Source organism: Parambassis ranga, chromosome 22 (assembly GCF_900634625.1).
Source record: "Parambassis ranga chromosome 22, fParRan2.1, whole genome shotgun sequence".
In the NCBI taxonomy this organism is placed as follows: Eukaryota; Metazoa; Chordata; class Actinopteri; family Ambassidae; genus Parambassis; species Parambassis ranga.
In genome coordinates this window covers 1,526,110-1,551,805 of record NC_041042.1, presented here as the reverse complement: position 1 = coordinate 1,551,805, position 25,696 = coordinate 1,526,110, and the positions used below count along the sequence as shown (strand labels likewise).

At 49.1% G+C, this 25,696-nt stretch overlaps 1 protein-coding gene across 1 annotated transcript in view; it reads left to right on the top strand.

The window, feature by feature from the left end:
• Nucleotides 1-25,354, top strand: part of kcnh5b (potassium voltage-gated channel, subfamily H (eag-related), member 5b) — a 49,172-nt gene extending 23,818 nt beyond the window's left edge. The window contains exons 9-13 of the mRNA XM_028395534.1: nucleotides 8,921-9,120; nucleotides 10,745-10,804; nucleotides 11,387-11,579; nucleotides 15,778-15,974; nucleotides 24,275-25,354. Of these exons, the coding sequence (XP_028251335.1) occupies nucleotides 8,921-9,120; nucleotides 10,745-10,804; nucleotides 11,387-11,579; nucleotides 15,778-15,974; nucleotides 24,275-25,354 (1,730 nt within the window). The remainder of the gene's footprint in view (nucleotides 1-8,920; nucleotides 9,121-10,744; nucleotides 10,805-11,386; nucleotides 11,580-15,777; nucleotides 15,975-24,274) is intronic.
• The last annotated feature ends 342 nt before the right edge of the window (nucleotides 25,355-25,696 follow it).

The window sequence follows — 25,696 nt, the reverse complement described above, 5'->3', positions numbered from 1 at the left end:
GATCAGTTATAAAACATTCATAGGAAATATGGGCTGTGGAAAACGTATTTGTCTGGTCTTCATTGAGCTTTAATTCATGCAGAGAGCCGTCTGCTGCTGTAAATATTAGCCTGGCCGTTTCACTCCTTTAACTTTACCACAATCAGCTGGTGTTAGACGACAAGTTTACTCACACGCAATCTGAAGTTCAAGTCCAAGTTCCGATGTGTCAAACTGAATTAATAAGGATGAGATCAGTCTGTCAGAGACCGAGGACCACGTCTGGGTCAAGTGGTGCATGTCAGGCCTCAGATCCTCCCTGACCGCCTCCTTCACTGACTCAAAGTTAATCTCTGGTGACAAACGCGCCGTGTCGCTGACAGCAGCCCAGGCGTGACACAGATGTCTCACCTCAGGCGGAGGATGGTCCGAGCGGACAGCAGATTTATCACTTTGCTTTTGGGGATCATGAAGTTTGGATCCAGCTCTCCTCTGTCCACGCGTGGACCAAACCTTTCCTGTCAAATGTTTGAGGACGCTGCAGACAGAGACTCCAGCAGCTGTCCCTGCCCGGGACCAGCCGCTCTGCACCGCTCCTCTTCCTCACACTGATGTCTGCTGCTTCTATGAGGAAGATTAGAGTGATGGTGGGGAGGAGAATTCGACAGAGTCACAACTTAATGACCACACTGTTAAAGTGGACCATTAACCCTGAACATCTCACTACCAGCAGGGCGTGAGAGGACAGCTTCCCTGGGTTCCCTGGGTCGATTGTTGTGGACGACGGCAGACTGACTGTCTGTCAGGACAGAGACAGGGACGGTCAGATCGTCCAGAGTGACACGTCTAAAGAACAAAGACAGGTGTCCCTGCTCTGACTGCTGTCTCCTGTTTCTGGACAGACGTCTTGTTTTTGGCTCCTTCAGCAGGATTTCTCTGTGAGACGCTTTGTTTGCCTCTGATTGGCTGCCAGGTGTCAAGACAAGAAACGCAGGACATCTGATTGGCTGTGACAGACGATTAATGTCGTCTCTTAGTTTTTACATGAAGTGCAGCACTGAGGACGTTTGCACCACAGAGGATCTTGTTTCTGAATTTTTTTTTTATTTACATTCTTGGACAAAACATGAGCAGATTTGCAGCGTTCCCTCTGGTGTTCAGTGAAGTGTCCGCAGCTTCTTCCTACTGCAGGTCCGTCTCTGCGGCACTGATCTGATGTAAAGGGACACTGTTCTTTCTAATATTTCTGTGGTGCTGCAGCCAAACAGCAGCCAGAGGCGCCTGGAAGCGCGTGTTCAGGCCGTAAGCCGCCGCCGCCGCTCGTGCAGCACCGCCGCATGCACTTCTGCAGTGAGTCCTGGCGGTGTTCAGCTCATTATCCTGCAGTAAGTGGAAGCGTCTCACCTTCTTCTTCTTCTCATGGCTGACTGCAGTTCTGACCTTTTTTTTTTTTTGCCGCTGAACTTCACAGAGAATAAATTACACAGCCGCCTGAGGTCAGGGGGTAAAAATGCTGCAGGAGAGGAGCAGTGAGCACAGAGAGCACACGGACACTGACTGAGGAACACTCTGCTGCTTGGCTTGTTAGGGGTAAAAGAAGTGAGACGAGGATTTGTGGGCAGCGTCAGAAGATCCACTGCTCTCTTCTAATTGTTTGTTTCTCTTGAGAGGATCATTAGTGCTGTAGTGGAGAGGACGGCCTGCTCAGCTGGATGAGGGCTGCCGTGGTTTAATATTCTTCAGACAGATAAAAATGAGTTTTCATTTGGAAGCACGGGGCTGATTTGCACTGGAGGAGAGCGGTAGATTTCATTAAAAGACCGGCTCACACAGAGGCCGGGGCTCTCAGGATTACAGCTGCAGCTCGTTCTCATGGCTCCGTGGGGTTAACCTGCCGCTCCGCTCTGATCCAGAGGTCCTGCTAAATCACTCTCACACCTCCTCTGTGTGCCGTGCAGTGAAAGCAACACTGCCTCCTTCCTCTTCATCAATGGCAGTGATCACTCTCTGAACAAAAACCTGATCAGAGAGGATGGAGGATTACAGTAGGCAGACGGAGGGCTTCGACGTCCACATTCAACAGGCGTTCAGACACTTTAACAAGTGGTTGCTGTCAGGAGAAAATCTTTAAATAACAGACACAACACACCTCGCTGTCAAGATGTCAGATAGGAAAAAAGAAAAGCAGAGACTGAGTGTTGGTCATGTGACTGCTGCTCACATGTGAGTCCATCATGGCTTCCTGCTGGCTGCTGAGGAGGACAGAACCTTTAGTTTGTACTCAGTCTTGTTAGTGTGAGGTTAAAAGAGGTGAAAAGCTCAGATTTGGATTTTGAAATCGCCTGTGATGCTTTCAGGGACAGATGTCAGATGATTCCTGTTTTTATTGCTCATTTCTAAGATGAATCGTGTGTTTAAAATTTCTAGGATGGAGTGAGTAGATGGGATGTGTGTTTTTATTCAGAGCTGGTAGAAGAGGGAGGCGGCAGGGGAGTATCAGGAAAATGAGCTTCACTTGACTAGCTCCAGCTCAGAGGGAATAAAGGGAATTACCTGGGCTCAGGACGGTTTGGTGGCTCCGGTGATGCAGGCAGCCGGGTGGAAGGATTTGGCTCGGGGAGCCCGACTGTGATGGCTGTGTGTCCTAAGTGGAAGAGACTCAACAGGAGGGGAGAGAGGGGAGGAAGCAAGGGAGATGAAAAGGAGGGGGGTGACCAGGAAGGGAAGATCTCCTCACCCTCAGCCAGATATTTATCTGCCTGATGTGTTAAGTGGAGCCTGTAGCTGCTTCCACACAATCCCAAGATCCTCCTGACCTGCTGAGGAGGAGGAGGAGGAGGAGGAGGAGGAGGATGAGGATGAGGAGGAGGAGGAGGAGGAGGAGGAGGAGGAGGAGGCTCAGCTGAGAAGCGTCGCAGAGTGCTGATGCGGCAGCAGCTGTGTGGCCTCTGAGGCGATGAGCCCTCTAATCCACACGCAGCTCAACATCAGGCTTTGTTTACCTTCTCTTCTCTTCTTCCTCTCTCTGTGCCTCCTCTGACTCATCAGTGTGGAGATTAATCTGGGAAAACCAAAAAGTGGCCCGATTCTGCCGACAGTCCGCCCCCTAAAATCCAATCCATCCGCTCAGCACCTCCTCCAAAAGGTCGGCCTCCCTCTCCTGTCTGTGGTTTGTTCGTCCATCACAGACAAACTGTTTAACTGTGAGTCGAGGACTTCTTTACACAGTTTACGCTTCTTTATGCAAACAACACAACGTCCCAGGATCATGATCTTTATGCTAAGCTAAGCTACAGGACCATCCATGCATCCGTGCATGTGCAGTGGACAGTTGAAACCATGTGAGGAGCCTCTGATCAGATGAAGCGGGCCTCCACATGCAGCCTCTAAATGCTCACAGTGAGTGAATGAATAATGGACGTCACTGTTTTAGTGTAGTTACTTGCAGCTGATTGATGACAACAGCGTTGTTGTCATCAATCAGCTGTCCTGTTTCATGCATGCATAATCAGGCCTCTAATGCTAGGTTAACATGTGCAGTGTTTAGTGGAGTCAGTGAAAGCCGCCGCAGCGCCTGCTTGAAAACATTGTAATAATTTGATCTGGAAAAATGTGCATTTTCTTCAAAACTCTGTGAATAAGATGCAGGTTTCTGTTTCACTTCACCTCCACCTGGAAGCTCCACCGGCTTTGAGCGTCTCTTCAGAGAGGGGAGCGTTTGTTTTCTCCACCCGCAGCAGGTTCAGCTGCAGTCACCTTGTGCTGCTTCGAGTCCTGATACTGTGTGTCCGTGAGCCTCTAAACCGTTCACCTCTCTGCCCTCTGGAGGCGGCGTTACCTTTCATAACCGTCTCCCATCAGAGCGCTGCCCTCCATCATGGTGGCACCTGTAACAGAATGCTAAGCAGGATGGTGTTCCTGCAGTGCTTTCACCTCCATCAAGGTCTGAGAGGAAAGAGAGGCTCACACAAAGATCTGCTCGCTGCACAGAGGGCACGCTCGGATGTTTATTCCCTGCACAGGTCTGCTTCTTTGTAATGAGACATGCTGCCCACAGACGGACAGGTGTGGTGGAGTTGCTGTCAGAGCTGGTTTGATCCTTGTCTGATTTTTTTGGTGTAAATCTTCACACAACATGTAGGATTTCCTCAGAAACCCATTTCCGAGCAGCGCTGACTGACACCTCTATTAAAGACACCCCCCTCCACCCCCCCCTCCATCTCTCTGTTATACCCTGACATGCTGATCTGACCGAGGCCGGAGATGAAGTCGCTCCGGTCGACCTCAGATCACACACTGCTGAGCAGAGGTGGCCAATCAGCCGTCACACGTCCCAGCAGCCTCCTCAGGCGGGGCCCAGGATGTCAGGAAAAGTCCATTATCCAGACATTTATCAGCCTCTCACCCCCAACCTGCCTCTCTTAACTTGTTGACATGGCAACCAGAGGCAGAGCGGGAGCGCTCGCTGTGAGGGCGACTCCAGCTTTTATTAGCTCGGAGTGTGTGAGAGTTTAGAAAACGGGAAGCTGTTTCTGAGTTAGTGAGCAGTCTGTGGCAGATGCTGCCAGCTCAGGTTGCTGCATGAGCCGGGATCATTCCTGTCATGTGACTCAGCCTTCGTGGCGTCCTGGATGTGCTGAGAGCAGCAGAAATGCTCTGCAGGTGGATCCACAGCTGTCTGCTGCAGGCTGAGATCACTGCTCCACCCTCAGGTGCTTCTCTTGGTATTTGTAAGAACACTTGTTCATCTGCTGCTGTTTGTGTGTCTGCACGTGTGTGTGTGAGCAACACTGGGCCATAAATAATGAATATGGGTTTCATCTGCCTTACGTGCGCGGCGCTGATCACCCGGGGGTTTGGGTTTGTACTGATTCGCAGCACATTTCCATAATTATCAGCAGTTGTAATCATCTTCTCTCCTGCTCTGTGAGGAGCCTCTGACGGAGCCTGCGCTCAGGCTGCACAGTCAGACTGGGGATAATTGAATCGAGCAGGTGCCAGTCGTGATGGATCGCTCCTCCTCCACAATAATTGCTGACAGTGGGCCAAGCTGTGATTACAGTCAGTTGGCTATCAGAGTCACCCTGTACCTGTCTCACCTGCTGAGCCCCGCCGCCGCCGCCGCCGCTGAAGAGCCTCTCAGCGGAGCTGAGAGCCTGAACGCTGCCCTCAGATGTTAGCCTGTCAGCGTGACCTCAGAGCCGCCCCGTGTCGCCTGAGCCAAAGTCAGACAGAAGCAGGAGCTCAGCTCGATCAATGTCTGCTGCAGGTGTCATCTGATGCCGGCGCTCTGCACCGATGAAGGACTAATCAAACGGCACTTTAAGGGCACATGCACTCTGTGTACAAGGCAGGTCGCGACCTTTGGCACAGAGCGTCTGACCGCTTCGATTTCTGAGGATTATTTTCATGGAAGCCATGATGGACTCACATGACAAAGGTTTAGAGAGTATCTGTGTCAGACACAGGCCACGCTTGATCAGCTGGAGGAGAGTTGGAGTCAAACTCTGTGTAGAGGTAGATTTATGGATGGTTCCAGCAGTTCCCTGTGCGTCTCTGCCATTAGAGCAGAGTAAATGGAACTCTTGTTAAATTGGGTGAACGCTGGCTCCGTGCTCCTCCTCTCCACCTCTGACCCGCCATGCGACACCATCCCTGGGCTCATATATTGACCATCCTTCCTCAGATTTATCCCTCGTCCCTCACAGAACCGTCCCGTTGTTTACCAGCTGCGTGTTGGTTCGATGCAGGCAGTCCTCCATGACTTCATTACTCTGTCCTCTGGCGCTCCGGGAGCCCCGCTCGGCCCCTGATGGCCTTGTTACCTTCAGCGGCGAAGCCCCGAGGTCGGCTTATTTGTGCTGTGTTTTAATTTGGTCCCATTAGCAAAGCTGCAACACTCGGTCTTCTCCATATCACAAACAAAGGGGGGGACATACAGGTGCTTATTATTTGTGATGTTTTCTATTCACTGTGTGGCGAGCGTCTGCTCAGAGGCGTCACTGTCTCCTCATTATTCCTGCTTTGTTTCTTCACGGCTGCAGCAGAATATGAAACATTTGTTGACGTCTTTTGAGGAACAGAAATCAGGAAAACAGTTTGATGATATCATCTCTGTGGAGAAACTGGATTAATCCTCCACATTTGACCAAAGAAATCACTGCGATCGGTCCAAACATCACAGGGGAGCTCAGTGTGCAGATCTCTTACCTCTGACCTGCTGACACTGCGTGATAATAAAAAAATATTTTATTTATTTATTCCAAAAATTCTCCAAACATCTAAACATAAGAGTCATCTAAACGTTTTATTCTACATCTATGAATTAATTAAAACCCTGAGTTCACTCCAACAGGACTCAGTAAAACCTAAATGTCCTGTCCTCCTCAGCAGCCAGCAGGACACCATGATGGAGTCACATGGTCACAGCAGTCACATGACCAACACTCAGAGAGTCTCTGTCTGACCTGCAGCTGATCTCTGTCTGAACACCTGAGTGATTCTGCACACACACTCTGACTGATCATGTGACAGGAACAGAGAACCTTCTGGATTCGGAGTGTTAATAAAAATGTGGAACAAATATAAAAACTCATATCTTTTGCATTACCACAGATCCTGTGAGCTCAGCCTCTCTGTCGCTCTCTGACGTCTCTGCTCTGTTTCCAAACGGCTCTGAATGATTTCGTTAATCATGATTAATGGCTGCGATTAAAAAAGTGAGCGTGGCGATTCGTCTCTCTGAGCGTTTGTCATTAGCAGGGTTTCACTGATATCTTTATCTCTGAGTCTTCATTTTTTCAGGTCATTTTTAGAAACAGCAGCTGATGTACTTTTAGAAATTCCTCTCGGCATCATTCCTTTCTTTGTTCTGTCTTCCTTCACTCTTCTGCTGGAATATCTGCTTTCATAGATTGTATCTTGTGTTCATTGATCCTTCAGTTGATGTTTGGTGACATTTGGCTCTTGAAACTTTGTTTCTTCACCTTTACCCCCTCAACTTTTGTTCTCTGCCCTTTTATTGGCTACCATGAAGGTGCACCTTTGTGTACTTGTTGCAGTCTCCAGAGGTGTGTGTCTGCTGTTCCTTCCAGTTATCAGGCTTCTATTTTATTGCATTTCTTAGTGAGCATTACAGGAGCAGCTACCTTACCCTTTCTTTAGGCTAGGCTAAGCTAACCTGCCTGGCTGCAGGTTTGGTTTGGACCAATCAGAGTCTGCTGTCTGACATTTCTGCACGGCTATAAACAGTCTATTATCTGACCTGATGAGAAGTAAACCACGCGCCTCTGCAGATATTTCGGTCAATATTTATTAATCAGACAGAATGTTTCACTTTCCCGCAGAGTGCCGCGTGCACCGAGGCTGCTTGTCTCTGCACATTTACAGCCGGCTTTGTGGGCTTCTCTGGACTCTGCTGGGCTGGCGGTGATGTGCACTGATGCAGCATGGAGCTGGCTCACTGAGCAGCAAATAGACTGGGCTCCTCTGAAGGACCAGTGATGCTGTGTGTGTGTGTGTGTGTGTGTGTGCTCTGGTTTGTTCCTGCAGAGGATGACAGAAAGGTTAGCCTGGCAGCCATCCTGATTCTGTTCTATACGAAGAATCAGTGGCTGGGTGCCGTAGAGGGAGGAGGGGGTGGAGGGGCAGGAGTGCTAAGAGGAGGGAGTCCAGACCTGGTTCATGGAGAGAATTTTAACAATGATGAGTGAATGATGGGAGTACAGACGCCTCGGCCTCATGGGGATGCACCATGTATCCTAAACCGGACCACGTGTTGTAATCTTACAAGCCTTGAATTCAGATCTCCTTCCATCCTCCTATGACAAGAAAATTCTTATTACTGATTTTTTTTGTCAAACAGGAATGTTTGTGTGAGCTTCTGGACCGCAGAGCTGCACTGTGATGGTGTGAGAGACAGCAGAGGTCACTTAAAGGATGACAAGAGTCAGAGAGGGAGGAGAGCCGATGTAAACGACATAAAAGAGACAATTCTGACTTTTTCAGATTTTAAAAAAGTCAAGAATAAAATGTATTTTTTGTGTGTGTGAGAGGGTCGGCTGGCTGATTTGTGTTTGTCCACTGAAGGTCTGATGACGTCTCTTCTCTGTCTGGGTGCTGTTTTTGAGCGCTCACACTTTGATTTAAACAGCTGAGTGTGACGTCAGCGACCCGCCCACGCCGCTGTCACTCAGAGCAGAGACAAACTTCTGATCAGAGCGTTGCTGTGACAGCGTCTGATCTCTGCAGGCCCAAAGCCCACCACAGCCAGGAGGGACAGGTCCGGTTCTAAACACAGCTCTGATATGACAGCTTCAGACTGTGATGCTGGGAGTTAACCCTTTGTTTGCCCGATGCTTTAAAGCTCATTTAATCGACGTGCTGAGGGACAGACGTCTTTACAGCTGACGTCAACTGGACAAAAGTCTGACTCAAACCTTACTGCTGGAGTCGGACCTCTGACGTCCTGCTGAGGTGACGCCGGCCTCCCTCGGAGCCGCCAAGTCGTCCCAATTAGGAGCTTTGTGTTTGCTGGAGGGGAGCTGTGCTGGGCAGCAGCTGACAGGGTGCTGCAAAGGTCCTGCAGGGTCCTGGACTTAAAGTGGACTTAGAGGGAACTAAGATGGAACAGAGTTTCATCCACCCTCACATCATCCGATCCCTCCTCTGACTATCAATCCCCATTTTTTCCCCCACAAGACTTTAAATGAGTTTCTTCTTTCCTTTGTCTTTGCTGAGAAATGAGATTTATTTCAAGTGAGGTCTCTATGGAAACAGCAGCAGGACAGAGAGGAGGCTGCAGCCACACACACGAGGGTTCAGGACAAACTCCTGATGTGAGGAGACGTCATCATGTACAAGAATGAATGAATGAATGAATAGGATCCAAAGGAAAACCAAATGAAAGTTAGAATCTGTCTTCTCCTGTCCCCCTCTGCAGCTCTGCTTTATGCCACCATCTTTGGAAACGTCACCACCATCTTCCAGCAGATGTACGCCAACACGAACCGCTACCACGAGATGCTCAACAACGTCAGGGACTTCCTGAAGCTCTACCAGGTCCCCAAAGGCCTGAGCGAGCGGGTGATGGACTACATCGTCTCCACCTGGTCCATGTCCAAAGGCATCGACACAGAGAAGGTGAGGCGGAGAGGGAGGGGGGGGGGGCGGTTAGATGGAGGTTCTGTTCTTGTAAATTATACATACGACGACACAAAACACTCCGTTTGTTGGCCTCATTACACGAGACTCAGACACAGTGAGACGACCTTGAAGGAGGGAAACACTGTGAGCCAACAAAGCGCCTTAAAGCCACCGTCACACACTGTTACGTCCTCATTTCACACACTGCACTGAACTTCTGACCCAAAGACCTCAGACGGCTGCTCTGAGATCACAGCTTCTCGGGCAGAATGCAGGTTTCACTGTGCAGCTAATGAGCTAGAGAAAATGGCTGTTACTGTACAAATACAGTAAAGATGTGAACAGGACTTCCTGTAAATTCTACCGAGCTGCACTCAACCCTGCTCTCACAGCAGGGCAGACAGGCAGCTGTTATCAACCCTTTAAAATATGATTCAATCATGTTTTGAAGTGTAACTTTTTTTACAGTGCAGCAGCTGATCCATCATGAACTCCTCTCTGCTGCTCCATGATGGATTTTAACCTGCTTATAATCTCATAATAATCTCATTATTCCTGTCTCCCTCTGAAGCCGCTTTGTCGTCGTGGTGTTTGTGGTGATAAAAATACACTCCTCCGTACGAGGAGACATACGGCGCGTCGCGTGCCCACCCTCAGTATAAATACCTCACAGCCTGAGCTGGGGCCAATTAGCGGCTGTGTGTTGTCGGTGTGGGAGCGTTACACGGTACACACTCAGCTGTTTACGAGCCCACAGAGACGCCTCGCAAACGCTAATATCCTCCTCTTTAAACGGAGCGGATCAGGCGGTGTCCTGGTGCTGCGGAGGCTTTTATATGATTTATTGCTTCATATATTTAACACAGCAGGGTTATATTTAGCGTCCCCTGTTTTACCTAAACACTTCAGTAGTCGAGTAAATGAAGAATTTGTACCGTGAGCTGCACAAAGTGATGGCAGACAGGCAGCAGTAAGACCAGCAGACAGCTCCTCACAGAGGAAAACCAGGCCGTTCAAGAGTCCTGTGAAATTTTAGTCATAATTAGAAATCTTCTTCAGTTTGACTGCAAATACACACAGCAGGAGCAGAGAGGTTTTAACCTGGCCCCGTTCACACTGGAGGAAGTCAGTCCAGCTAGAGTAGGATTGAATCCAGATCGCCTTTAAGCTGGATACGTTCAGACCTATTTTCAAATCTGGCTATCACACACACATGTCCACGCTCAATCCAGCTTAACCCGGCTTGTTTGTTGTCCTCCAAACCACTAGGTGGCGCCTCGTAATATACAGAGTCCGTTCAGGCCGCGGTAGAACCGTGTGTGCGCATGTGTTGTGTGTTTTTTTTACCTGTGTCGCTCGTTCGTGCCGCTAGCGGGATACACTAGCTGCATTTGTGTTCAGACCTGAGCCAGATGTAAGGCAATCCGGCCAGATCCACCTAGATTTGACGCCCCTTGTGATGTCATAAGGGGATAAGGATGCATTGTTCAAAGGTATTGGCAGGAAGCCAGAAAAGGGGGCGTGGCAACAACCAGCTGAATTACATTTAAAGCTACAGACACACAACAGTACTCTGGGAGGCTCCCATTGACAGGATGTCTTTGCTGTCTCTGTGTTCCAGGTCTTGTCCATCTGTCCAAAGGACATGCGGGCCGACATCTGCGTCCACCTCAACAGGAAGGTCTGTGTCCATCCTTTTCTACCCGAAGCTTTGGTTTGGTGTCTGTGACTGCTACGTCCAGCTGAAAGCAGACAGTAGAACAAACATGGCGCCGACTGACCCTCCATTATGTAACTGAAAGGAGGCGAAGTGCGCTTTGGAGGCTTTGCGGTAACTGATATCGGCCCCAAAACTTTGGCAGACTGCTGAAGTCTGCCTGATCAGAGGACACCTTCAGTTGTGTAACAGTAACTCAGAAGTGGCTAAAATTAGTCTGTGGATTCGGTGCAGTGCAGCAGGGCCGCCTCACTGCAGGAGGAGCAGGACCTCAGCAAATAATACGTTTTTCATGCAAATAACAACATTGCAGTGTTTTCTTCTTATCGTTAATAACTGAACCAACAAATGAAAAACATTTGTGTGTACTGTATCCTCTGACTTGTGCCTCATGTTCCGCTCTCTTCATTCTGTTCTCCTTCGATGGTTTGAGACTTCTCTGAGCTGCGTCACATCAGAGGCAGCCTCAGTCTGTCAGCCGACCGCAGCAGAGAACACAGTGTAAATATAAATATCCCACTCAGGTCCGGATCTTTTCTCACTCAGGTGTTCAACGAGCACCCGGCCTTCAGGTTAGCCAGTGACGGCTGCCTGCGCTCACTGGCTGTGGAGTTTCAGACCATCCACTGCGCCCCGGGAGACCTGATCTTCCACGCCGGCGAGAGCGTCGACACCCTCTGCTTCGTCGTGTCGGGGTCACTAGAGGTCATCCAGGACGACGAGGTCATCGCCATCTTAGGTGCGTTTTGTTGTTGGACATTTTTATAGACACTTTTTGTGTTTTTGCTTATTTTGTGTAGCAAAACACACATTTCCTGCCTCTCTGTGGCTGTCAGAGATTCATGCAGCCAACACTTCCTGCCTCACAGCATCATTCGAAAGAGCTTCTGATCTCATGCTGCAGAAATCCACAGAAACACATTTCAAACCTGCATCTTCCTCTCTGCACACTTATCTTTGTTAGCTTAATGCTAACTGGCAGATGGTGTGGCCAGAAACCGCCCTGCCGTTTAGCTGCTCAGTGAGGGGGAGAACAAATAACATCCTGACCGAGTGGAGCCTCTCACCTCGGCCCGTCTCTGCTGCCGCTCCGCCTCCATAACTTGGTTATGAGTGCGTATCAGACGAGGCGGCGGTTCATAAGCAGCATATTAGATGTCTGATAAATTGCTTCATTCTCACTGAGGACATTAATCAATAAAGGGTCAGCTGATGCTGCAGTGCAGGAGCAGATGCCATCATGGAGTCATTTCTAACAGGCCTGCAGCCATTTTCTACTTTTCTCTCAGATGTTTGGAGTTTATTCATTCAGGTTTACAGACATCCTGACAAATGTGTGCAGACTCCGTCAGCAGAGAGAGAGGGGTGCCTGTGGGCGGGCGGAGGTCCGGTGTGTGTGTGTGAGAGGCATGATGTGCTGATGCTGCTCTAACCTCTGTCAGGCCATTACCTGAGCTGAGCAGGTGGAGGCGGTGGAGGCTGATATCCACCGTCAGCACAAGAAGCGGCACCACACTCATTTAAAGAAGGTTTCACTGTCTTCTGAAGCTGCAGGTCAGCCAATCACTCTCTGACTGTTGGTCATGTGACTGCTGCTCACATGTGACTCCATCATGGCTTCCTGCTTGTTGCTGTTGAATTAAAAAAAATACAATTTGAAGCTTAGCCTCGTTAACTATACAGTACTCATGATGACTTCAGTGACCATAGGAAAGGTGAACGTCCAACATATGTTTACACCTCCGCTGTGATGAAGCCTGGAATTACATATGTTGAGTTTAAGGATTAATCATTACAGAAACATTTTAATGCTCCCAAAATAATCAGCACATTATTAATCTTATCCACTAAGTCAAATGAACGGATGTTTTAGTCCCTGAATGCAGCGGCGTCTCGTCTTTGCAGCACATGGCGTCTCTTCATGTGAGCGTTACATCATCAAGACAGACACAGAAAAACGTTTTGTAATTAATATATGCAAGAAAAAAGTTTTAGTTTGTCAGAGTTTCACAAGTTTGAGGAAAAAAGTCATGAAGTAATTAGTGAAAAAATAAATATTTTCTGATATTAAATGTTTTATTTTGTTTGACTGTAAAAAAAATGATTTAATTTGCCAGACTTAAAATTCTGATATTTACTAATTATATTGTCAAAAAAAATTTAATTTTATGACATTAAAACTGTAAATTTTAAAAAAAACACAATTATATTAAAAAGTAAATATTTCTGTTTTTTATTTTGTTGTCAGGAATTCAGGAAAAAAACATGTTACAAAAAATTCAGAAGAAAAAGTGTAAGAGTGTGTGTGAGTCATTAGGCAGCTCGGCGCTGAGCTCATGTTGGTGGCAGGTCGCCTTTCATCAGTGTCCCTCTAACCTGCGCTCTTAATGTATTCCTCCTCTAATCTACTCCACATCAAAACAGCCCCGGCTGACTCTTATTGCTGCTTCTTATAAAGCAGCCAGACTGGGATGTGCTCGGAGGCTCATCTCCCCATCCTCCCCCTCCTCCCTGCTGATGCTCGCTGGGCCCGAACATATTGCTGTGTGAATAGGAGTCCAGACCAGAATCCCCTTCTCATAACCCAGCATGAATAATGGATTCAAAATTAATCAGCTCGTCGTTTTCACAAAACAAAAAGAGAGGGAGGACTTTCTGAGGAATCTCTGAGAGGCTGAGGGTGTGTTCATGCTGCTGCAGCGCACAGTCCACTGACAAACGTACAAACAAGACATAAAATCCAAACTGGGACTTTTCTTTGCCGACATGGATCAAGCGATGAAGCTTAAACCCTACAACCAGCGGGTGGCTTTGAAGCAACAAAGAAATCAACAAAACATTCATTTTTCCAATGGCACATGAAGGCAACATTTGAGATGTAAACACACAAAAGTCCAAAACTCTGAATGTACCAGGTAACAAATGGTTAATTTTAAATTACACCTCTTACCGTGGAGCCATGAATGACTCACACGTGTCTGATCTGCAGGCTGATGTGCAAAGAGTTAAATCTGGTTTCTAGAGGCAGATTAAACCGTCTGTGTGATGTGGAGCTCCCTTTGTGGTGTTGAACCGGGACGTTGTGTTGCTGTGAACACACTGACCCCACCCTGTGACAGGAGGGACACACAGGGTTAAACTCTCTGTGTAATGGATGATCATGTGGGTGAGCGGTGTGCAGAGCCTGGCTGTGTGTGTGTGTGTGTGGGGGGGGGGGTGTTGTGATTTTTTAAGTGTCACTCTCGGCGTCTCACAGCCACCATCGCCGCCGCATCGCCCCCCCCCCCGTGTGACTGCAGCCACATCCACACGGCTAATTGGCGAGGAGCGGCGCGTCTCCTGGGAGCTCATTGCAGCCTGCCTGAGCCTCTGCTGGATGTTTGGAGAAGGACAGGGCCCCTCGGAGGGACGGTGTCCAGCGACAGGCTGATGTGACTGCTGTTCGTCACATCGTATCAGGGTCAGCTGTCAGAAAAGTGCTGAGAATGAAGGCTGTGGCAGGTCTGACACAGGTCCCTGATCAGTGCAGGTTTTATGAGCACCTGTATCTCCTCAGGAGAAAAGGGGGGGGGGGCGGCCATCATGTCCCCTCTATACCTCTGTCTATTAACCCTCGTTTCTCTTCATTATTATGATGAGAGTAACTGTGGCGTTACCGTGGAGACACTCACAAGTGTAAATATGTGCTCATCTGCTGTGTGTGATTAGCATCAGGAATTTATGCTGGCTCTTGATAAGTCAAGTGTCCAGGTGGCTGCAGCGGGTTTGAAGGGGAGGCAGGTCAATGGGAGAGGGGCGCAGTGATTCCAGCTGCAGCAGCTTCAGGATTTGTTAGAAAAATAACAGCTCTCTGACTGAAGAGTTAAAAAACGTGCTTTAAAAATGTTGAACTGTGGCGACACGGCACACATTTGTAAGAAAAGCTGGGGAAACATGGTTTATATGTGGTGGAGGAGCTCAGTGGGGGGGTCTGTGTGAGACTCTAAATGTCTCCATACTGACCTACAGGGGGGGGCTGTGGTGGGGGGACAGGTGGACAGTCCATTGTCCTTGCTGTGATCATGTGACATGGATGGAAGCTGCTGTATGTGGTAGAAAGATGATGTCTGAGACCACCAAGGGAAGGTTCTTCCAGCTGAACATAGATCTTCACTGACTCCTCTTTCAGACCACCTGTCCTCTCTGTCTAGGATGTGGACACTTTTGTCCTCAAAGGGAGTGTCCTTTGTCTCTGAGGTGGAGGAAGCATTCGGAGGAAGTCTCAGTTTCACCTCACACCTACGACCAACATCTTTAATCTGTGGTAATTTCTTTACGTTCTCTCGTCTGGATCCTCTGTTCTGACCCACCTGGCTGCTCAGTGGTGACAGAGAAGCTGTAAGGTTAAAAATAATTTAATGAACTGGAACATCGACGGTTAAACCACCTGAAATGTCAGAGTGAAAGTTCAGGCGGCTTTCATGTTCGTCTGATCCGCTTCCCTCTCAGCGGTGTTCACAGCCGTCCTGCAGCTAAACGAGACGCATCAGTCCAGTTAGAGGGCGTCTCTCTGTCCTCCCCTCTCCTCTAATCATGTCACAGCTCAGTCATCAGCGCTGACGTACAGTCAGAGTTTTAAAAAAGTATTTTCTTTCTTTCGTCCTGCTTCTGATTACGTTGCCTCTGAACCAGATGAAATAACTATAATTGTACCTGCCGCTCAGCGTGCAGCTCTGGTTGCTAAGGACCTTATCAGGTGAAGCTGTTGCTAAGGAGAGAAAAGTGCGGATGTCGGAGAGAAAGAGTGGTTCATGCAGAGATGCAGGTGGTTTATATTTAAAGTTTGTCTCAATGTGGCCACTTCCTGTGTGCCCCCCCCCAGTAAACCAGCTCATTTTTGTGTTCCTACATCTTGCTGCTCGGTGTGTTGTGTGACGTCCCCTCTGCTGTGTCCTCAGGTAAAGGCGACGTCTTCGGAGACGTCTTCTGGAAGGAAACCACCCTCGCGCACGCCTGCGCTAACGTTCGGGCGCTAACGTACTGCGACCTCCACGTGATCAAGAGGGAGGCGCTGCTGAAGGTTCTGGAGTTTTACACCGCCTTCGCCAACTCCTTCTCCCGCAACCTCATCCTCACCTGCAACCTGCGCAAACGGGTAAGACGCCCTGGCAGCCATTTTGTTTCCTCCTCTCTCCCAGCAAGCTGGTTGTTGTTGTTGTTGTTCGCTCCATCGGTTATTTCCTCTGCGTGCTTCCAGCACCATGAATTATGAATGGGTTCCGGCTGCCTCATTATGTCCTGTGCCCTTTGTGCTGCTGCTCGGCGGCGTCCTGGCGAGCAGCCGCTCCTCTCTCAGCTGCAGTTTTCACTGTGCTTTGTTTTATGGACGTCTGTATGAATCCATCAGTCCTGCACACAGGTCTTCTTCTTCTCCTAAAGTTAGAACAGCAGAACAACTAGGAAAGAACACCCACTTCCTGTTCATTGAATCAAAATGGAGGACGCTGTGAGGTGGCTCGTGGTGTGTGATGCTGACCACATCCACCCTCATAGACCTCCATGTTAAATATGTCCACCCCCCCGATACATTTCATCATTCTGACTTCAACTTAAAGTTTAAAGTTGGGGTGTGGACTCCTCCTGTGTCTCGTGCTCCGCCTCTCTGCCTGTACTCGGACGGCGCCATCATGGCTTCCCCGTACGGGCTCAAAGCAGCTCGCCACAGGGTGACGTCACAGATGCCCTGCTTGTCGCTGAGGGTCTGGTTTTGGTATTCATGTCTCCTTTCGGTGCTAGACGGAGCTCGTTAGGCTCCATCCTTTTATTTCTGATGGATTCTCGCGGCTCTGTCAGCCGCGCTCACGCAGCTCTTTTTAGATGGATGGAGGCGGCTTAATGGATTTTACCACAGAGGAAAAAGTCCCAGAGTAAAACGTTTGGATGGTGTTTTTTGTTGTTGATTTATTGTAAAAGTTGTTGGCTGTTGGCTCTTTGTCTGCAGATTTGATCCTTAGATTCTGCGGTTGTCAGAGTGGAGCTGCTCCTGCAGCGTGTCACCTTCAGAGCCGTCGGTTTGTGTAAACAGACAGAATGCAGCACAGACTCATGTTACATAAACGCTCTCTGAAAGCGTGCCTCCTCTTTTTTTCCCCCACTTTCCGGCGGCAGTTAAACGCCTCTTCACCCGTCCAAAAAAGAAATGCATCACCTTCAGAAAAGTGCATCAGGAGGGCTTCTTCTCCTGGAATCCAAACTCTGCAGCTTCGTCCTCGTCAGGAGGGATCTGCAGCTCGTCTCCAGGGACATGCTAACGACTCTTCATCACCGTCAGGCGGTCTGTAAGGAAACAAATGCAACTAATCAGACTCTCAACTCATCTACTGTAAACTTCACTGTCACCAGCAGCAGCAGGTGGATGTTTGTAGCTTGCCATGCAGCATACTGTGTGCTAATATTAGCTGCATTAGCATTGTTTGCTGATTAGGGCTCTACTTCTTTGGTGTTTGAACCTTTCTAACATGCAGTTTGTTATTAGTGTCGTATGTTTCTTATGAAAGAGAATGTGTGTGTTTAAACTAAGCCTCCTAACACAGAGCTGTCTATTGCTATTACATTCATTACGGTAATGACCACACTGCGTGTGTGTGCACACTGTTCTGAGCATTTATAACATAATAACACATATGTGCTAGCTTTAACCCTAACCCTTTTGAAAGATCATCTGTCAAGAAAAACAGGGTTAAAGAAACAGATCACACAGCCTGTGAAGCTGGCCCGATGTGAGCAGGTCAGGTGTTCCTCCTCCTCTCTGCTCCGCCTTGAAAATATTCTCTCAACAGTCACTTTATACACATTTAACTAACATGAGACAACACTCACTCTCTCTCTCTCTCACACACACACACACACAGTCTGTATTGTCGGTCACATGAATAATCCATCAGAGGGCTGGTAAAAGCCTCGCAGCCTGCAGGCTGCCGGGCCGTCCCTCCCAGCACACAAGCTGTCCTGTAAGAAGCCGGCCCAGCGTGAGCGGCCTTCATCGTCCCCTCCTCATCATCACCGTGTGCTTCTGAAAGCTGTAGACACAGAGAAGAAGGAGGGAAACCTCAGAGACTCTCCGCTGCAGGAACAGGGGGGAAACTGGAGGGTTCAGCCTCTAGTGGCCCCTGATGGAACTGCATGTGGCAGTGATGCTAATGTGCTGAACGTCTCCGTGACAGGTGTTAACCCTCAGTTTAAAGATGTGACTTGGGACGTGGGAGACCGTCCTGCCACAGGAGGGCGCTAGATATGTTAGCATCCTTTCATTGTTTCATGCTCTAACTTCGGTGGGTTGATTTAATTTGACTTTGATGATGATGATGATGATGATGATGCTGATGATGATGATGATGATGATGGTGATGATGTCAGACAGCAGGACTGTCAGCATTGCGCTCGCTCACAGGAAAGTGATGATGAATTGGCCGCTCAGAGGGATTTGTGTCTGATCCAGACAGTTTGCATATGTCCCGCACCGTGAGTCTGCACAGAAACATCGACTGTATTGATCCGATTTTAAGTGATGGGAGCACAATATCTGCCCTCAGCATGTCGCTAATATCAGCAGATTTGTTTTCAGAGGTCAGGACGGCCCCTCTGGAGCTGCAGAGTTGTTGTTGACAGGAGAGGTTTTTCTATGTTTCTGTCCACGCCTGGCTTTAACTCAGCAGCCTGTCAGTCACCGTGCTGCAGATGTTACACAAGCATCATGTGTGTTTGTCACACAGGAAGTCATATGTAGAATATCTACCACACTGTAAGTTGTGTTCTTTGTATCTATAACACTTACCCCCCAGGCCAAAGGCATTCTGGGACATCGGGCCATGGTCTAAAGTAGGCTGCAGCCCTGTTTGGCAGCCCGGTCAGGCCTAACATGGCTCTAAAAATAGAAAAGCAGAATGTGGCTGTGAGCTAACACTGCAGGACAAAAGTCTCCCAGATCAGGAAGTCCTCGAGCTGTGGAAACTATTCCACACAAAGAGACTGCAGCTCATTAGCCTCCATCCCTCACAGTCAGACACTTACAGTGATGAAGAGCGAGACAGAGAAACATCCTGTTCTTCCTCACAGTCCCACAATTACAGACCTGCCAGAGGAGGAGTGGAAATCAAACATTATATTGATGAATTCTGTTAAATGACCCCCACCAGCCTCACATATCCAGGTGTGTGTGTGTGAGAGAGAGAGTTAAACACTCCCATTGATTTGAACCTTTGTGTGTGTGTGTGTGTATACATTATTAGCTGTGTGTGTGTTTTGTGGGTGACAAGGTGCAGTGGAGAAGTCATCCGTGCACACACACACTCTTTCTTCTCCGTCTGGTAAATAATGAACGGGCGGAGTAAAGAGGAGGAAGAAGAGGTGAAGCGTCCTTCCTCCCCCCTGTGTGTGTCACAGGCGCATTAAAGAAAGCCGAGAAGAAATGAGGAAAACTAACGAGCTCTTAAAGGGGGACGCAGTGCACATGCTGTTTTCAAGGGACTTCTGTGTGTGTGTGTGCGTTTTCATATTCGGCATGTGTTAATAATAAAGACATGAATCGTGGCCTTACAAAGACTAGAAGTCCATTTTAATTATTTTAACATATACTGTCGTCCTTTATCATCAGCTGCAGTCAGCCTCTATGTGGTTTATACCTACGGACCATGATTAATCCATCTAATCTGTGGAAATTACCAGCATATATCATTAACCTGGGACAGTGGAGCTGAGGTTGGTGCAGTTTGCTTATGATCTGAGACGCCACTCTTAATTATGCTAAAGTTCAAATCTAAAATGTAACATGGAGGTCTATGGGGGTGGGAGCCAGTCCTCCAGTGGACACTAGAGGAACTGCAGTTTTGAGACCTGTGTGTTTGCTTTATTTAAGTGGTGTTTACATTCAGGAGCGCCCTCCGGTGGTTGTATGAATATAACATTTCTTGTAGCCAATAAAATGGTGGAGAGGCTTGTTGAGGAATGGAGAACCCTGTTTAAAACTACGAGCAGTAAAACAGAAAGGTGTTCCCCCTCTCCCCAGAGGGGGGCGCTGTTTTGTCCATAGGATCCTGCCTGGTACTTCTCCGTTTGCTTCTTAGCTCAGCTTTCTTTGACATGCAGCAGGGTTAGCATGCTAACTGGTGTTTTGTGTCTTTTCTGTTTGTTGATTATAGAGCTAAGCTAACACTAGCTTTATGAACTACCAGTGTTACCTGTGTGTGTGTGTGTGTGTGTGTGTGTACCTTGTATTGATTATGGACCCTGCAGCCTCTTTAAAAGCAGCTGATCTAAGGCCTTTGCCTTCTTCAGTCAGTACATTTTCTCTCCTCCCTGCAGTCTTATTTTCTGCCTCTCTCTTTCTCTGCTGCTATTTTTAGCAGCTTTATGGTGCGAGCTCCTGCGACGGCTGCCAGAACTGAGCCTGGCTGTCGCTTCCCGTCGCTCCTTCTTATTGTTTCATTTTCCCCGATGCAGGCGTGCAGTCAGAGCCCGCCGTCCACTCTGGATCCCTTTATTCATTCCAGCTATTGTTGTACGAGCCAATTGAGCATCTATCCATCACCCTGACTGCTGCTGCTGCTGCTGTGTGTGTGTGTAACAAAGAACTACAACTCCACAGAAAGAATTTAATCAGCCGCAGGATTGAGTGCGCCCACACACAGATCGTGTGCGTGCTCACACACACACATACCATTTTTCCTGGAGGATTAAACGCTGTCTCTGAGTTATTACTCCACTTCCACCTGTCACAGTGATCCGCACGCCTCCAGGAGGCGGAGTCTGTGAGGGGGGCCTTCAGGGGCGGCAGCGATCCTCGTGGTTATGAAGGTGTGGGAAGAGTCGACACGTTCTAAAATCTTTACCCAGTTGAGTTAAACTGGTACAGACTGTAAATAAAGATGGACACGCCCCCTGTGCCTGAGTCCACCTTTGTCCAAAAATGGGCAAAGAGGCGGAGCTCAGGCAGCTGGGTAACGTCAAGGCTAGTCCTCGATTACACAGCCAGCCTGTCAGTCAGAAAGATCACGCTGTTAATAATCCAAATCTTTTTTACATAATTCATATGAATGACTTATCATGGAGGTCTGTAAGTCCTGACCTGTGGAGCCCCCCTCAGGTAAGGAGGGGAACTGCAGGTTTGACATTAGCTTCATTTCTTTTATTATTTATATTATTCTGTTTAATGATTAATGTCCATGTGGTCATTCATTATTATTTGTTTTAAAATTTTATGATTTTTACATTAATTATATTTACTCCATTGATTTTAGTTATTGTTTAATTTGTATTATTGTATTGATAATATTTTGTGTCAGTGGCTTCAAAGGCTCTTTGGAATGAACTGATTAGTTTGACACTGATTTATGTGAAAGCTCGATTGATTAGACGCTCATAAAGCTGCAGTTTTTGCCTTTAGCCGTAGCTGCAGCAGAGTGTTTTATAACAGACACACACTTGTTAGCTCCATGTGCAGATGTGTGTGTGTGTGTGTATACACCTGCCAGCCTGTTTATTGATTTCTGAATTACATAAACCGCCTGTAACTCAGGCCGCCGCTTCCTGTTGCAGTGTCAGAGCTGTTAAAGCGTCGCTTTCTGCTGTGTTCACTGTATCGCTGAACAGCTGCTGCTAATGTGGGATAAAAGGGAAAACGCTGCAGTCAGAAGATGTTTTATGGCTCTGAGGGCTCCGCGTCGCTTCAGCTGTGCGTGCTGCAGATGGAGTCTGGAGCTGGCTTTGGCCTCCTGCAGACCCCCTGCCGGTCCTTACAGGACTCAGCCAGCAGAGTGAGGAGAATTCACACAGATCTGGATTCTGAACACACACCTGGCTCCACTGTGGGCACAGTGCAGCTGTTAGCTGACTGGAACAGATGAATATAAATTATTAGTTGTTTGTAAACAGCTGATTATTTGTCTCATAGAGTCCAGTTCCTGTTAGCCTTTAGCTGCTAGCTGCATCACTGTTATTCAGAATCAGAAATACTTTATTAATCCCAGGGGGAAATTGTTTCAGCTGCTTAAGGAGCTGTTGAAAAACAGGCTTCTGGTTTTTTTCCTTAGAATTAGATTCAAAGACGGGAGGGGACAGTGATGCACTCTGCTGTCTTCGCCACTCGTCCGAGCAGCTTGGGGCCTGCAGTGGAGCAGCTGCTGGACCAGGTGGTGATGGAGCTCTCTATGATGTTGCTGTAGGAGGTACAGAGGGCAGAGGTGCTCAGTCCAAACCTCTTCAATCTTCTCAGGAAATAAAGTCTTTTGTGTGCCGTCTTTGTCACTGCAGTGGTGTGAGTGGACCAGCAGAGCTGCTCACTGATGTGCACACCTATACTAGGAGTGTAAAGGAGGCAGCCCTCTCCACTTCTGGTCCTCTGATGGAAATGTGGGCGTGACCTCTTCCCTTACATTTTCTGGAGTCAGTGAGCGTCTCCTTGGTTTTCAAACCTTCTCTCTGTAGGCGGTCTCATCATTTTGGGAGATGAAGATGCTGGTATCATCTGCAAACTTCAGGATGGCATTGGAACTGTGCATGGCCACACAGTCATGGGTCATCAGGGTGGAGGGTCCTTGTCCTCTATTTTCTTCGTGTTGTTCTGAACATGTGTTAAAAACTGCCTTCCACCATGTCTTTGACCTGTTACACAAACACCTCACGCTCCTCTGTAATGGGCTCCTCTGTCATCCACACCGCCACTTCCTGCTGGACAATTACGCTGATGAACGAGCGAGGCGGAGCGGCATGTGAATGCTGGCAACTCAGCATAAACAGTGAGAGAGAGAGAGAGGCTGGAGGTAGTCTTATCCCACAATGCTTTGCAGCAGGTTTGTCTTCCTCCACCATGAGCAGCTTCACTTGTAAAGCTGTAAATCTGAAGGCTGACCTCTGACCTCATCAGAGTTTATCAATGCTTCACGAGCTGGACAGGAACCAGAAACGTGTCCACATACTTTTGTCCATATGGAGTATGTCCCTGTCTTTGTCTCCTCTTCTCCACAGTCGGAGCATCCACAGTGACCTCTGACAGCTGTTCAGCTGAGTGCCTGTCTGACGGTGAATGAGGCTCGCCGTGGACAGCCTGAGTAATTGGGTCAGCAGAAATCAGAGTGAATGGGGAGCGATGAGTCAGGCCTCTCAGTCAGCGCCAGCGGCTCTGAGACGACCATTACAGTCATTTATTCTAACACTGGCCCTGATGAGCAGGTCTTTGTGGCCATAGAGGGATCACAGCAGTCTTCGCTGTTTGGTAAATGTTCCAAAAAGACGAGTTGTTTCTGACCATCACCATGTTGTTCAACTAAATAACAGGAGGCGGAGCGTTAAAGGAGCTGCGATAGCTCTGTGTTTCAACATGACTTCCTCTTTTCTATAAGTTGTTCAGGCTGTAAACATTTTAGTGGAGGTCCATGGGGATTGGCTCTTGGATCCAGCCCTCTAGAGGCTGTGGTGAGAGGTCTGCATGGGCTTCATTTCTCAGGCTCACAGGTTCCTGACGTCGTGAGTCCCTCCACAGACAGTCGGTGGGACTTTTCAGGTGTGTTTGAGGTCCTGCTGCCGTCAGCTGTCCTCAGTGGGTTTGTCATGGGTGTTTTTTCTCTCCATGGTTTGACACATTCTGCCCCTATTAGTGACTAAATGTGGAGAACCAGCAGGACAGTGACATGTGACAAACCCAGAATCCTGCAGGTGTGTAACGGCCGACTGAACCCGGACACTCAGCCAGGTTTGATGCACTGAAGCAGATTTTATCCATCACGTCAGACTCTTTGTTCTTGGAATCAGTCTTTAATTAAATCTTGTGTGGAGGTTTGAGATGATTGACAGGGCGTCTCCGCTTCATGCTCAGTCAGCTTCCAGCAGGAAGCAGCGAGCGTGCATGAGAGGGCAGAGTGTAGGTGATCAGTCGTAGAGATTATCTGCATCATCATCTTAACGCAGAATAAGAGTAAAGAGTAAAATGGCCGACAGAGCGGCTGGCGGGCTGCCTGGCAGGGATTTCTGTCATTCCCGATGTAATGAGTGTGTAAGGGGAGCCAGCAGAGAGGCTGGCGCCAGGCTGGATAACAGGCGGAGGGGTTGGAGCGCTGATGGATAATTTAACACAGATCTGCGGCACCTGAGCGCTCTGCAGGAGGAAAGTCACACACATTTCCATGAAAACAGGTTCCACTCTGGCCAAATGTCTCAGCAGCGCCCCCTAGAATTAGATCCATATTTGACCTACATTAACAAAACATCTCTTTGAGGTATCCCCTAGAACCAACAGAAGGTCCGCCATTTTGAAAATCAACTTTCTTTAGAAGCCTGAGTCAGTGTATGTTGGCGAGATGACCCTTCGCCGTTAAACAGGAAGTTCCTCACAACCACAGCGCCACCTAGTGGTGATTGGAAATGTCACTGCCTGTTGTTGATTTCTTTGTGTTTTCCCTCCAGATAATCTTCCGCAAGATCAGCGAGGTGAAAAAGGAGGAGGAGGAGCGGCAGCGGGCGAAGAACGAGGTGCAGCTCACCATCCCGCAGGACCATCCCGTCCGCAAGCTCTTCCAGAAGTTCAAGCAGCAGAAGGAGCTGCGTAACCAGGGCGCCGCGGCCGGCACGCAGCTGGACCTGGAGAAGAACCAGCTGCAGGTGGAGCAGCAGCACCACCTGCACCCCCAACACCTGCAGCTGGGCCACTCCAGCCTGCAGCACTCGCTGCCGCTCAGCCTGCAGCGGCCGCACGCCTCCATGCAGAACGGGGCTCCGCCCAGCAGCAGCGTGCTGACCGTGTCTCAGGTCACGCCAATGCAGACCTCGCTGGCCTATGGCGAGCCGGCGGCAAAGCAGAACAACTGTGACATCATGGAGCTGCAGCCCAGCTCAGCAGGAGGGGGGGCGGAGCAGACTGTCCGGCTCAAAGTCAGCACCAGCCCAGCGCTGGAGAAGCCGGCCGCCAAGGCCAGCGGCTGGATGCGCCTGAAAAACAACATGGCACCTGCGGAGGGTGGGAAGCAGGGCCTGAACAACAAGGCGGTCTCTGTGGAGATGCTCTCTCAGGACGGTAAAGGTCAGGAGGCAGGAGGGGGTGGTGCTGCGGAGGAGGGCGGGGTCTCCAGCAACAACCCGCTGCGCAAGACGGACTCCTGCGACAGCGGCATCACCAAGAGCGAGCTGCGGATCGACCGGGCGGGGGAGGCACGGACGCCCGCCGCCGTCACCCCCCTCCTCCACAGCCCTCTTCCTGGAGGAGTGGGATCCCCCCATCCTTTCTGCCCCATCCCGGAGCAGGCTCTGCAGGCGGCACTGCACGAGACCCGGCTGGAGCTCCGGGAGGACATCCAGACTCTGGGAGGCCGTCTGGGCGCTCTGGAGGGTCAGGTGGCCGAAATCATTAAACTGCTGTCGGACAAGCGGCGGCCGTCCACGGGGGCGGCGTCCACCTCCACGCCACCCAAAACCAAAATACAACGTCAGGACATCTTCACCGTCTCCAGGCCCGTCTCTCCGGACTTGGAGAAGGGCGGTGGGCTCTGAGCCGGCGCCTCCGGTCTTTTTGCACACTGGTTTTTGTCTCCAGGTCACCTGCTGGAGGGGCGGCGCGCTCCTCAGAGGGTGTTGTTGATTGTACATACCTCTCTATGCATGTCCAGCTGGATTCTGGCCTGCCAAAGACACTTCCTGCCTGTATATGATGCAGTTGACTGCATGCAGAAGTTTTATTGAGCTACACTGTACATATGAATATTTTTCATTGATAATTTACTACGTGGACATTCAGGGTTTGCATACTAGTAGCACTACGAGCAAACAGAGCGCCTGGCGGAGGGACGCTGCATGGATTATTTATGATGTGAAAGCTTTTATTTCTTTGCCTGT